Genomic DNA, 15,430 nt, shown 5'->3' with positions numbered 1-15,430 from the left:
CTCTTCTTTAACCATGCAGTTCAAAATCTACCCCTGATTCAAAGTTACTTTCACACGCAAAATAAGGAAATAGACCTTCCTTTACATTTCATTGACTGAGCTTTCATGTAAGGAAGCCCAATAAACATTTTTGATACATTTGATCTAAATCTTGATTATCTTAAAATTGACTTTTTCCCCCATTAGAAAGCCTGAAATATCCAAAATGTTTTCTTAAGGAATAGAAATTAAAAGAGTAATATAGGAACTTAACCCTTAAAACATTTCTTTATACGAACTTAAGGCAATTAAACTAGAGTTTTCACTGGAGCGGCTGAGACTGAGGGTAGATCTGATAGAGGCATTGACAGTCAGTATCCTTTTCCCAGGGTTGAAATGTCCAATACCAGAGGGCATTTAAGTGGAGGGAGATAATTTCAAGAGAGATGTGGGACAATTTTCTTTCCAAAGAAAGAGTTGTGGGTGTTGGGACTATGCTGCCCAGGTGGTGGTAGAGGCAGAAACATAGGTACATGAATGCGAAGAAGCTGGAAGGATATGGACATTCTGTAGGCAGAAGAGATCAGTTTAATTGGCCATTTGGTTACTCGTTTCAGTACAACATTGTGGGCTGAAGGGCCTGTTCCTGTGCTAAACTCTGCTATGTTCTATGCAGTGAGTATTGTAAGCAAATCTCCCAAATATAGCCAAATAACATTGTGAAGGTGCAAGAGGCTGGCTGAATATTGACAGGTTTGATCTAAATTTTACAAGAACACTGGGAGTTCCATTCTAAATCATAGTGTTATGTTGTATGACTTCATTCCCTTTCACCTGCATCGCTATGAATCTGCTATAAAGTATAATTGCTTTTGTTTCCCAGCTCGAGCTGGAATCCAAAGTGTAACATCACAATTTCTTGGCACAAATTAGGTAGCCTATATCAATTGGAACAAGCCACACTTGGTTGAACAGCAGCTAATCCACTTGTACAAGATATGCAGAGCCCTGTTGTAAGAGCACCAAACAACCTCTGCTCCCACGGTGACCAGAAATGTATAAACTAACTTGTATGAATATGCTTTATTTCTGCTTCAAGAGAATCATCTGTACAGCTGAGTGAAAACAGATGAAGGTGAGGTAATATTATTTAACACATATACAATGTTAAATGCCAATCACAAAAATGCTTCAGGGCAGATATCGCAAAACTGGGGAGTTCTGTTTAGTCTTTCAGTGATTGGGCGACCCAGAGAGGAAGAAACTGCGTGGACAACAACATGAGGATTCCTTTAAAAATAGAGGGTTTATGTTCTTCTAAATAAGCAGCTGGTTAATCTGATAGGCGTGACTAACCCCGACTCTGGCGCCTGGGATGCTAATCATACTCAGATTTTGATAGCTCATGAGGTTAGTAAAACAAAGCTGACTCCACACCAATTTAAACCAGTTATCTAATCTCTTGCATTCTGGTCATGCCATCTTATTTAATACCAATGGAAATTTTATAACTTCTCATTAATTAAATAAAAACTCCAGCGATATCATACTATGTGATCTTGGATTTCTGGAATCAGAAATCTCTAAGTCCCAGGCACTGAAATGCTGCAGTTTTGTACTGTAGCTGATAGATGGTTTTAGATTAAGATTCAAGCTTATTCATTGTCAGTTGGATCAAATTCAGCACAAAAAAAAACAATAAAAAACACAACCATAAAAACATAAGATAGCATATATACATTGATTGTACATCCATTACGTGATCTGTACATAAGGTGGCTGACAGAAATGGTAGCATAGTTGTGGTGGGTTGAGTGGAAGGGCAGATTAGTAGGTGGAGGTGTTGGGTTAGCCTTACGACTTGGGCTCAGTAACTGTTTTAGGTCCTGGTGGTCCTAGTATGGATGCTACAAAGCCTCCTGTTTGACGGTCCAAGAGCAGGATGGATGGGTTCGTTAATGACGCTGCTGGCTTTTTTCCTGCACCCTTCTGTATATATGTCCTTGGTGCCACTGATAACATTGGGCAGGTTTGACCACCCAAGCTGTAAAAATGCAGGTGTTTGTCTGCAAATTGAATTACTTACAAGTATACGAAATAATGCTATCTTTGCCTTAAGAAAGGATTTGCCGTTGAAACAATCTCTTTGTCATCACTTGAGACTGGAAATGAAGCCAAATGAGGAAGGAAATTAAAATGAGAGAGGAGGCACAGAGGAATCATTTAGCAAAATGCAAAGTAAGTGATAGGTTGTTTTGAGTAAATATCCACATGCAATGAATGCCATTCACTTTCTAGGGGGAAAAAAACTGGGAAAATTTTACCAACATTTACATTTTAGTTTGGTCATGTGGTGTCTAAGGGAAACACATATACAGCTGACTGGTAGAAAAAAACCTGGTCATGAGACAAATCAGTCTGAGGGATTGGGGTATGAGGTGATCCGGAGGGACTGGCAAGAAAATGGAAGACTTTTTCCACGAACACAAAACTACTCCAGCAAAAATATAAACTTAAAATTTCCAGACCTCACTTTCAAGGCTTCTTGTTGCCTGTAGCAAAACATCCACATCTGCACTGTTAATACACAACTCTAGTTGAATCCAGCAAAAGGAAGCACACCCCCAAATGGGATGATTTACATCAATAGTATACTTAAATAGTGTGGCAGTAAGCTGCCTTGTACCCTCATTTCCAGTGCTGGCCATCCATCCCACTGGATGGTTGAGAGTCGACTTGTTTAAACTCTCATTGCATGAATAAAGAGACTCAATTTCAGAGCCAGCTTCTCAGCTATGAGGTAATTTCAAAGTGTTTACAGAAATATCAACTACGGTCCTGAGGAAGCCACAACACAAACCACAAGTTTAAAGCAACCAGTTAGAATGTGATGGCTACCCCTCTTCAGAAAAGTAATTCCCTATTTCGGAAGATCTGCTCAGACTTTTGAAGGAAATCAACTCCGTCTGTTTATTAAGCTTTCTGTGAATTATTTCAGAAGCTACTACATTGTTTGAACTGTCAACTTGATTACTGCTATTTCTTGCTAAGAAGGATTCGAGTCACAAAAAGATATCAGTGAAAAAGGAAGTCTTGCAATCTGTAAAACAGGTGATTAATAAGGCAATAATTCAGTGGTAAAGATGAATCTGCTGTAACTACACTTATTCCGCAGTGTAAATAGCATAAAAGCCAAGATTGCCTGAGATTCAGTGTTTCATTTGAGAGAAACATTGGGTTTGTTTTCCATGGAATGCAGGAAAGCTGAGACAAGACATGCTAAACCAGATTGATTCCTGGGATGGCAGGACTTTCATATGAAGAAAGACTGGATCGACTAGGCTTATACTCACTGGAATTTAGAAGATTGAGGGGGGATCTTATTGAAACGTATAAAATTCTAAAGGGATTGGACAGGCTAGATGCAGGAAGATTGTTCCCGATGTTGGGAAAGTCCAGAACGAGGGGTCACAGTTTAAGGATAAAGGGGAAGGACCAAGATGAGGAAAAACTTCTTCACACAGAGAGTGGTGAATCTGTGGAATTCTCTGCCACAGGAAACAGTTGAGGCCAGTTCATTGGCTATATTTAAGAGGAAGTTAGATATGGCCCTTGTGGCTAAAGGGATCGGGGGTATGGAGAGAAAGCAGGTACAGGGTTCTGAGTTGGATGATCAGCCATGATCATACTGAATGGCAGTGCAGGCTCAAAGGGCCGAATGGCCTACTTCTGCACCTATTTTCTATGTTTCTATGTAAACGTTGTACAAAATGATAAAGGGTATATATCGTAGGAAACTGCAGACAATGTAGAACATTACATGTTTGGGATTAAGGTAAAGGGTAGAAGGTTTTGAAAGGACTCAAAGACTTGTAGAAATCTTTCTAAGGGGGTGTTGGAGGTAGACATGCAGTATTTAACTATCCAGATGAACACCTGAATCACCAAAAGCATAGAACACTATGGACCAAGTACTGGAAAAATGGAGTTTGTATTGATAGGTACTCAACTATCAGCATTGACGCAGTGGTACAAAGAGTATGTTTCTATCATGTGTACCTCCAATGCTTCACATTTAGTAATACTGGTACCATTTGACCATGTGTAGAAGCTTAGGATTGTCATAAATCCCCAAATAATGCTTATCCTGGTTGCACTAGCCAAGATTATTACCCCTTTTCATGAAAGGTGCAAATATAACATGGGAGATAACTCCTATTGTATTCAAAAACAAATGGAGAACACGACAGGGAATGCTGGCGCGGCAATTAACTTAAATATTTGTGAAGATAATGGTCATTGACTTCAGCAAGAGTGGTGTAACATGCCCCTGTCTGCATCAATGGTGTTGAGGTTGTGAGAGCTCAGAGCATCAGGTTCATAGGAATGAACATCACAATAGCTTATCCTTGTCCAACCACATCGTTCAAAGGTCAAATTTTAAGTTTCATTGTCATTCAGCCATACATGAATATCCATGAATACAGCCAAATGAAACAGCATCTGGTGCCAAGGTGGAAAACACAGTACCAACAGTCATACACAGGACAAGGCACATATAAAATAGCAGTAAAATACAGTCAGACAACAAATATATAGTCCAAGTCCCAGGGTCCATGAATGTTGAAGCGGTCTGCAGTGGAACACAATGAAGCTAGTCTTCTGCTTAGCTAACTCTGGGGGGGGGGGGGGGGTGGGCAGTTTCAACTCCAGCATAGACGCTGCACCACATGGAGTGCCAGACTCCAATGCCTCCCTCTTGGTGGCTGCAAACAGGTGACACCGCGGCTTGAGGCCTAGGCCTCTCTACGCCCAAGGCCATGCAGCCCCCCACCATTCACCAATAAAGCAATGAATAGGACTTGCAGAATTCCACACCTCCAATATCTTACTGAGCCTTGCAATCACAAGAAAAGCGACTAAAATGATCACTGGATGTTAGACTGCACCGCTCCTCCATACAACAATGCCTCTCTGTCACAGGCAGCACTAAGTTCGTTCTCCTTCAGTTTCTCTGTCAATGAGCAACTCACTGATGGGGCAGACCTGCAGAACATTAAGTTCATAATGCCAAGCAGTGTCTTACAATTGTAAAAAAAATGTTTGAAAAAGATAATACCACCTTTGATTGACCCCATAGAAGCCACTGCATCTGAGTAATCTGCACCTTATCCATTATACATTCAACAACAGAGCCAAGAAAATTCACCAACACTTCTACTCCTCAGGTGGCAAAAGGCACTTGGCATGTCCTCTTTGACTCATATTAACTAACGCACCATAGAAAGATTCGATATCTGAATACATTTGGTATAGCAACTGTTCTACATGTGACTGCAAGAAACTGCAGAGAGCTGTGGACACAGCTCAGCAAATCACAGGAACCATCCTCCGCTCTATGGACTCCATCGATACCTTTCACTGCCTCAATAAAACAGCCAGCATAATCAAAACCCCACCCACCCTGGACATTATCTCTTCTTCCCCCTTCCATTAGGCAGAGAAAAAGCAAGTCTGAAAGCACCCACCACCCAGCTGCAGGACATCTTCCACCCATCTGTTTTTAAGACTATTGAATGGTTATCTAGTACAATAGAATAGACTCTTGGCCTCACTATCTACCTCATCATGATATTGCATCTTATAGCCTACTTGCATTGCATTTTCACTGAAGTTGTTGCACTTCATTCTGTTTTCTGTTATCAGTCTCTTGAATGGAATTCTTGTATGGTAAGAAGGACTCGGCCTCACTATCTACAACACTATCATTTGATTACATGCACTGCACATTTTCCAGAAGCTTTTACACACTTTATTCTGCATTGTTATTGTTTTGCCTTATTTTAGCTCAATGTACTGTGTAATGATTTGATTTGTGTGAACAGTATGCAAGACAAGCTTTTTACTGTATCTCGGTACATGGAGACAATAATAAACCATTTCTAATCCCAAAGACCAGAAGAACAGGATGGGGAGCTTAAATCCAAGGGTTCCTAAACAATAGAGGAGCATTAATGGCACCAATGACAATGAAATACCACTGAGCCAAAGTAGCTGAAGGTGCCTTTTCCTGCTTAAGGGTGGTTTATGGTTGATGGATAAAGTCAGAGACTTACCATTTGTGCAATACTCTCCATTATCATCACTGCTAACGGGGTGGTACAGCTAATAGAGCTGCAGTCTCTCAGCGCCACATGACCAAGTTCTCTCCATGACCCTGAGGATTGCCTCTCAGCATGCTCCAAAAAACACACGTTGGTAGGCTGTCTGGCAACTGCAAATTGTCCGTGGAGAGTAGATAGGCAGTAGAATCTGACGGGAGTTGAGAAAAAGTTAAAGAGGGAATTATAGGGGGGAATCCAAATACTCAGGCCAGGTATAGACGAGATGCAAACATGAAACTACATGAAATTTAGACTATGGAATCCAAGAAATTCAGACAACCTGAATTTAGACGACCTAAAAGGGTATTTTACACAGAATTGATAGCATTACCAGTTTTTAAACCCAATTCTTCTTCATGAAACTTTACTATCTCAGCCTTTTTAATCTTTGTCCCATTTACTTGAATTGCTTCCCCTTATGTGCATCCTCAACAACAATGTAAATATGATTGCAAGGTGTACCATTATCATTGAAATCCAAACCTATGATTTCCAGACAAATATATATATATTCAAAATGTATTTATACTAAAACTGAGTTACATTTTGGAAAGTATTAATAAAAATGTTTTTTTCATAATTTTATTGGTATGTAACATGAACTTGGTGAAGTACAATATACATTTGTACACATTCATAATGCTTCTGTGCCTTATCAGTAGTATTCAGAAGCTCAACAATCCTTCCATTGATGTTTACATTATTATGGACACAGCTTAAGAGCACCATTGCATACTTTTGGTGCTCTACTTCCATACACTCACTGAACAGGAATACACACACAGGATATTCTGCTCAGATCATCATCTCAGATGAATCAAAGGCTACCCCATGAATAACAAGTGGTTCTACAGGATAACACCTACATCACTCATCATGTAGTATTTATCTACTGTCAGTATCATCCATTGTACAATCAGATCACATATAAAGAAACATTGGTACAGTACATACATGAATAAAAGAATTTTCTTAAAAAGTCAAACAGAAATAATTTATATTTCAAGGTGATGGTTCTCTCTGTTTCATGGCCTAATTCATTAAAAGATTCAATGTCAGTCAGAATATATGGCTTGCAAGTCAGAGTTTTCCATCCAAAAATCTTGATTGGACCTTCAAAGATGACAGTCTCTTAAAAAAAATCACAGATTTCATGAGAACTGTATTGAATGAGTTGACGTTGATTTTTCACCTCAGGTACCAGGCTCAAACAGGGAAAATGGTATTAAAATCTCCTCTATCTGCTGCCTGTGGAGCTCCTTCTGAATTGTGCATGATCCTCCAGAAAAAAAAACTGCCTCCAATTGAGTATTAATTTATATTATCATGGAAAACAGCTGTCCAGGCATATGTTGTTTGAAAATCTTACTGATTTGGTGTGAAAACTGAAGGAAGAATTTCCATAAAGGTCTCGTAGTCAAGGGATTCTACTGAAGTAATTGTGAGAAATGATAACAGCATGGGATACCTGCCTTCCTTACATGGAGCATCAAACAAATGTAGGCAGGTTAAAGTATAATGATATAAAACCTTGGTTAGGCCACCGCTGGAGTATTGTATGCCGTTCTGGTCACCACACCATAACAGGAGATGATTGCATGAGACAGGGTACAGAGACGATTAACCAAGATATTGCCTAGGATGGTGTATTTCAGTTGTGTGACTTGATAGACTTGCAAAAAGAGAGGGGCATAAATAGGGTAGACATTAAGAAACTTTTCCATATAGCACTGGTGTCTAATTCCAGGGTGCACTGGCTCAACAAGGTTTAAAGAGGATCTGAGAGAGAATATGTGGCTGCAGACTGGTTCAGGGAGAGATGGAAGCTGTGACATTTACAATATTTAGGAATTTAGACAAACACTTGAACCATTAAACCACATAATGCTAGGGCAATGTGCTGGGAAATGAAATTGGACTGTTTCTGTGCCAGATTCTTTGAAATGTATGGAACGACCAGATGAGGGTGTCTCATCCTTACAAACACAAAACAATCCTTGTTTTCCCTTCGCCAGTTGGCAATGCAACACATTGGTGAGGCAATGGGGCCCAAGTTTGATCACTCACCTTCCACCCAGAAGTTAAGCTGGCAGAATGGAACTACTGCCTGTGTAGAGGCATCTCAATTCAATGAAACTAAAGTTGGGTGGACCAATACTACCAGATTACCATCCAGGTAATGAAGTTGCTGAGTATTATGAGTTTCTGCCACATATTAACATTTGGTAGTTCCAGAAATCAGCAGTAAGAAACAAACAAAATGAGGAAAATTATGATTAGCTCAGAGCAAAAGGTATAAATTAGCCTCTAATTTTGGAGGCAAGCCCAGGTTTGATTAGTCCAGAGCCATGCATTCAAGCTTCAATGTTTTTAGGAGCTACAGGTACATTGAAAGTTATATTATTCAATGCAGCAGAGGAGATTTTCATACCTTCATGATGGCAAAGAGCCATGCTATGATTTTGATGGTAACCAGTTGTTCTAATTTAAACACCTTAACAAGCAGGCCTTCTGGACCCATATGTACCCTTACTCTAGCTGCCACCTTTGCTGATACAATAAAGGGTGGAAAGATATTGAGGCTTTATGCCTCTACACAAGCGGATTATTTGCAGGTCACTGGGGGTCACTTTGTAGGATTGTGTGATAAACACGAAGGACCCTGCTCCCCCTCAGAGCCCTCTCAATTTATCTCAACTCTGTCGGGAATCAGTAAATATGTGAATAAACAGAGGTAGCTTTGCACAGACATTTCAGAAAACACAATGTTATAAAAATTGCATCAACAATAAACATACAAAAGTGGAAATTGTTCTCAAACACATAAAAACAAATGGTTATAAATACACTATAGTTTCCACTGCACTTTTGGCAATGGAATTATTACAAATGAGGGTTTATAATCTCTTACTGTAGTGTTAAAACATTAAAGTCATAATTAAACCTTCTGGAGGCGGGTAAATTGGAGTGTTAGCAAAATGTTCTCTGGACAAACTTATCCAGATCTGGTAACAAGGAGAACTTTTCCCCCATTCATTCGATCTTTCCACTTAGTTTTTGGATGGATCCTTCTCCTCAACTGGCGAGATGGGAACCATTTTCATTCCAGGCACCAAGAGACCTCAAAGGAAACCAATGTGAGGTATGGCACTGTCAATCTCTGATGCTACTCTGATCTATCAGTGGATCCTAGTCCAACATCTCTGAAATACTTATGACCACTGTTTCTGCAACAGTCAAAGAAGAGCCATAAAGAAATGGCATTTCAAAGTACTACTAACTGTTGATTAAAGGGTGGGTTTGCGTTGAACAAGCAGTATTGTGAGTGGTAAGGCTGTGATCACCTAAACTCATTTAAAACAGCTACCTAGGAGGCAGGAATAAATCAATTACATGCTAATCCACTGGCATTCCATTATGCTATGAAGCTCTATGTGTTTATTTTCCTCTCTAGTAACACTGTTCACAGTCTAGATAGAGAATTGAACTCTTTAATATTACTGATTAAACTCTGAGATTTCATTCCGAAGACTGAAACACTCCTTTAACATGGTGGCTCCTGTATGTTTACTTCCCCCTTAGTCAGCATTAAAATCATTTTCCAAAGTATCCCAAGGAACAGACCTTTCATTTTGCAGCTCTGTCTGAATCTCATTAAACTTTGGTCTAACTCAATGAGAGATCAGTCACTGCTTGCGGCTCAAGGAACCAAGTGCCTTAAGCAACATGTGAGATTTTTAGAGTTATAAAGCATGCAGTTCATTTTCACCCCATAACTAACTGTGTTGGTTCTCAATAGGAAAGAGAAAGAAAGTGCAAAAAGAAATTGACATTGTTGACTTGGAACAGATAGCCAAAACTCCCAACCCCAAAAGTACACATCAAAGATAGAGAATGAAGAGAAGACAAAGGCTACAATCTGAAGCAACAAGTAAGATGTCAGAGTAACTTGGCAGTTCAGGCAGCACCTGTGATGCGAAAAGGGACAGTCAGCGTTTCAGGATGCAACCCTTCATCTGCACCTAAAGATAGATGGGATTTAGCCAGTATAAAAAGGTGAAAGAAAGGGTGAAGCTTGAGCTAGCAAGCAATAAATGGATCCAGCAGAGGAGGGACGATAGGCAGTTAGAGGAGAGTAGGGTGGAAATCACAGCAGAGGCTGGGGTTGGTAGGTGGAGGCAACAAAGGGCTGCAGATGATGGAATCTGTCAGGAAAGTCCACCCACCACATGTCCTATCGAGCTTCCCCCCCCCCAAGTTAAAACAGCATAAAACATTGTAATTTGGTGGGGGGGGGGGGTAGAACACCCAGTAGAAGTGCAGTGTCAAGCTTCAGTGAGAGTTCAATCCTGATCTCAGATCTCAGGTGCTGTTTATGTGGAGTTTGCACATTCCACCTGTGAATTCCAGGCAGTCTGGCTTTCACCCATGTTCAAAACCATGCAGATTGGTGGTTAATTAGTCATTCTTAATAGCCATGTGTGTCATGAGTGATAGAATCCGAAGGCAATTAATTAGTGTGGGGAGAATTAAAATGGAATGAGTGTAAAATGGACAGAGGGGACTCAATGAGTCAAAAGGCTTATTTCTGTGCAGTTTGATCATCCATGGTTCCAGATCCTTAAACAGGTTATGTGTGGATTTCATTCCTGTAATATAATAAACACCTTAAAAAGTCAACCAACTCCGGTGATGATATTAAAGTGAATGGAACGTGTGTTATGTGCACCAGAATCCCTAATTTGCACTCTCCTAAAAGCAGTTTCAACAAATGGCCTGTAATGTGAGTATGCTGCTCTAAATATGATTACATCATGCACTCTGCCAAAAGAAACAAATGAAAGTGCGTTGTACAGATCAAGCAGAAGACCATGTGGAAAGGGTTAAATGAGCCACTGTGGGAGTAAGCTCTCGTGAACCATTAACACTGACAAAGACCAAAATGGCCCTCTCTACTTATTCCTCCTAGTTGTACATATATACATTCTATGTAAACAGGAAGTTTGGTCAATTGTACAGCATAATAAATGTTTTTACTGTGGTACATGTAACTGATAGCATTTCTTCTACAGCACCCCTGAGAGGAATAGGATTACTTGCTGCTAACATGATTAAGTCAGTAATAAAGCACTATCCAATGAAGAATAGGCTATGAAACCTCTTGCATAACTATCTAAAAAAAGCAAACTACGTTTTTTCTAGGAGGCTGAGAAATTAATGGAAGTCAAATATACCTGACTCCTCCCTACCCCCATCCAACCAAAAATTGTGCTCAATTTTCACAAGTCAGAGAAAGACCCCAAGAATCTGCCAGCAACTTTCATGTAGAGATGGGCTCTCTGAACAGCATGGCAGTATTCAAATGACTCAGCAGTTACGTTAAAGCACCAGAACAATCTAATGAGCTTAACTGCAGATGAATATCTGAACAGGAGGTGATCATTCAGCCCTTCGATTCTGTTAAGCCAGTCTATGAGCCAGTGGCTGACCTGTGACCCAACTCCATACTCATCAGCTCAGGATGTGTGAAGATGACCAGAAGTACTTAATCACAGAGTAGGCCAATGAGTTATCTTCACGTATTGCCTCACTTTCTGCTAATTGCACACAACATCACAGGAGACGAGTTCCTCAGGAGATATCAAATTCCAGCCAAGGTACCAATAGCACACAGTCGACAGGCACTACCCAATAGAGATTAGGTTCCACAGTGAAGTCTTCCTCCATCCCGAAAGTCAGCTTCCTGCAGATTCCTGCTTCCTGCAGGTTTTATTTCCAGAGGGTCTGAGGCCTTGTTTGCTTGCAGTGTCCACAACTCATCTCTCTAGATACACAGACTCCATGAGAACCATGTTTGAAAGTCTGGCATTTAGTTTATTGCAAAACAAAATTCCAGGTTGATTTGTAACTCAGCCCAGGGTAATGTGCCAAGAGGAATTCCTTTTTTGTGCAGGTGCAGCTATCATCCTCTTTATGTAACAACTTCCCGTCTTATCAGATCTATGGAATTTGGCACCGTTTCCATTCGCTTCGGAATAGCTTTTCTAGAAAAAAATACATCCTTGTTGATTCTTCGGCTGTTCTCCATTCTGTGTCCATGAACTTTGCCAGCACAATCATTACTTCCCTATACTACCACCCTCCCCACACTAAAAAAAAGGCATAGTAAAACATGATTGGTTATGTCTGTGGCTCATTTCAAATGTGTAGTCTGCTTAAGTTGTTTAAAATGCACATTGTGTACAGACCATGTCCTTAATATTTCTGTCTGGCATGCTGACTTGTTTCATAAACACCCCCAGATGAGTTACTGCAAGTTGTTCACTTTAGGTCACGTACAAACGTTCGACTGATTCCAACCTGCTGAGGTGCTCGAGGAAGCATCCAGATGATGGGAGTCTGGTTGGTGCTCTGAACACCCAACTGAATGACAATGCAGCTGCATGAAATGCCTTAATCTGATGAGTAAGATGGTGACTACCAAAATGATCACCTTCCAATGCAGAACCTGTACCAGTAACAACAGCCGAAAGCCTTAAGATGCAAAGGCTCCATTATAAACCACCCATTGTTCTCGGAAATCCCAATAGTTAAATTCACCACTCTGCTGCTTCAATATTCTTTAATGGTCCTTCACTCTTCAGCAAATAATCTTACAGTGTTCTGGGTTTAATGACCCAAGCTGCATTGGGATTTAAATGGTACAAGTCTAGAATGTATGTGTTGAGGTCCAGGCAGCGCTCTCCTGCAGAGGAAAAACACTTTGTAAATAATGAAATTCAAATGGCCACATAAAGAAATAAAGTTGCTGGAATGGTGCCACACATTCCAAACTGGTGGTTCAATTTCCATACAGTACAGTCAGGTATTAGACCCAATGCATGTTCAAGCACCCCAGTGAAAATAGAACCATTATCATAGACTTTTTCATTTCTACACTCAGCTCATGATTATTTTAATGAGCTACTTTGTGTGCCTCCTTGGATGGACTGCAGAGAGCCCTGGTCTGATCCAGGTCTGGTCTATGTGTCCTGATCTAGAGCAATGTGTTTGACTCTTAACTGCCCTCTCTCTGAAGTGATCATTGTAAGCTGCTCAGTTGTGCCAAAACATCCACATCAATACCTAATGTCCTCACCATTGGGCTTGCAGGGGTTTATGACCTTCTTGTTCAGGGGCAGTAAGGAATGTGCAACAAATGTTGGCTTTGTCAATAATGCTCAGATCCAATCACTGAATAAAAAAGTCCAACTCCCCAGTGCACCCACAGCCAAGGTTTACAAAAAGGAAATCGTCTGGCCCTTTTTCCACTGCCAATCCCTTGGGATCAATCAATTCTGTGTTAATCAAACCCAAGAGCAGCTGATTTGGTGGAAAGTGAATCATAACCAATAATTACTTTATTCACTAAATAGGAGAAAAATTTCCCGAGGCCATTGAATCATCAAAATTGACAGCGATTTATAAATTAGAAAATTTATATGCCAGATAAAAAAAGTCACCTGTTAATAATAATTCCACTTATTAACTCTTAGTCTGTAATTCTACACAAATATGTGGAGGGTCTCCACGTCAACCAACATTTCAAGCAGTGAGTTCCTGACTTCCACACCCCAACCCCCAATCCCACTTTACTCACTTAATGCCAAAGATTGCCTTGAAATTCTTCCATCAATTATATACAGGTCCCCATATTATTGGTCTTTCTGGTACATATTGCTAACCCTCTCATAATTTTATGTACCTCAATTAAATCTCCCCTCAGTCTCATTCAATGCAATGAAAATAACTGCAACCTAATCCATCCCTCCACAGAACTGAAGATTTCCAACCCTGACAGAATCCTTGTAAATCCTTGCCCTCTATTCTTCACACAAGTCAACTTTCCAAGCAGAAGCCATGTTTAACAATATTATTTTTATCAATATTTTGTGGATCAAAGATATGACAATAATACTAATTCATCTCTCATAGATTTTAATACTTCAAAAAAATCCTACCTATATTTCCACCAATTTCGAACAAATAATTGCTCTGTCCATTGAGAGGCACCGTGGAATTCGTGCTGTGAAGGGAGAATGAACATTTAATTTGGAAAATCAACAGAGACAAAATGCTGGGGAAACTCAGCAAGTCAGGCAGCATCTACAGAGGGAAATAAACAGTTGATGTTTCAGTCTAAGACTGGAAGGAAGGAGCCAAAGCCAGAAAAAGGGGGCAGACCCTATCGTTTGCAGCAGACAGAGCAAAGGTGCTCAATGAAGCAATCCCCCAATCTGCGTGAGGTTACACCAATGTAGAGGTCGCTCTGAAGCACCAGATACAGTAGATGACCCTGACGGACACACAGCTGAAACATCGCCTCAGCCAGAAGGACATTTTGGGGCCCTGAAATGTGGTAAGGGAGCAAATTTAAGGGCAGGTGTAGTATTTGTCCATTTTGCAGAGAAAAGTGCCAGAAGAGATATCTATCAGTGGGGAGGGACAAGTGGACAAGGGATTCATATAGAGAGTGATCGCCCCAGAAAGTGGAGGGGAGGGAAAGATGTGCTTAGTGGTAAGATCCTGTTGGAGATGGCAGAAGTTACAGAGAATGATGTCCTAAACACAGAAGCTCATGGGGTGGTAACGAAGGAAAATGGGAACCCTGTCTCTGTTATGATAGTGGGAGGATGGGTGTGGACAGATGTGTGGGAAATGGAAGACATGAAGTGAGGAGACTATCAATGGAAGTGGAAGGGAAAGTCTGTTCTTTGAAAGAAGAGGACGTATCAAATATTCTAGAATGAAAAGTCTCATCCTGAGAACAGATGCAGTAGAGACGTGTGAACCGGCAGAAGAAAATAACATTTTTACAAATGACAGGGTGGGAAGAGGTAAACTCAAGATAATTGAGAGAGTCAGTAGATTTGTAAAAGATATCAGTGGAAAATCCATCTATATTTATATTTTTATATATAATTGTGCCTCACTGCCTTTCATGGCGTTGGGTTTCTTTAGAAAATTAAACTGACGTGGAATTTGATGCAGAACAGTAACTTCTGTCTGTATAATTGTTTAATCACATCAAACATAGAGGAGTAAAGCACAAGAACAGGCTCCTCAGCTCATAATGTCTGCACCAAACATGATGCAAATTAAACTAAGTGTCTTCCGCCTCACACGGTCCTATCTTTTCATTCCCTGCCTCTTAAGCAGCACCACTGTATCTGCTATCACCATTGTCCCTGGCAGTCCATTCCAGATGTTTATCAACATCTGAGTAAATAAAACTTACCCCACACATC

At 40.3% G+C, this 15,430-nt stretch overlaps 1 protein-coding gene across 5 annotated transcripts in view; it reads right to left on the bottom strand.

Annotated features, from left to right (window-relative positions):
- Positions 1 to 10,425: 10,425 nt before the first annotated feature.
- Positions 10,426 to 15,430, bottom strand: part of arhgap28 (Rho GTPase activating protein 28) — a 209,344-nt gene continuing 204,339 nt past the window's right edge. For all 5 annotated transcript variants that reach the window (XM_059975968.1, XM_059975940.1, XM_059975949.1 and 2 more), the window contains 2 exons: positions 14,144 to 14,208; positions 10,426 to 12,888 (listed from right to left, as the gene is read on the bottom strand). In XM_059975968.1, the coding sequence (XP_059831951.1) occupies positions 12,797 to 12,888; positions 14,144 to 14,208 (157 nt within the window). In that variant the 3' untranslated portion in view covers positions 10,426 to 12,796. The remainder of the gene's footprint in view (positions 12,889 to 14,143; positions 14,209 to 15,430) is intronic.

Source organism: Hypanus sabinus, chromosome 1, assembly GCF_030144855.1.
Source record: "Hypanus sabinus isolate sHypSab1 chromosome 1, sHypSab1.hap1, whole genome shotgun sequence".
NCBI classification, from domain to species: domain Eukaryota; kingdom Metazoa; phylum Chordata; class Chondrichthyes; order Myliobatiformes; family Dasyatidae; genus Hypanus; species Hypanus sabinus.
This window is presented reverse-complemented; position numbering and strand designations above follow the sequence as displayed.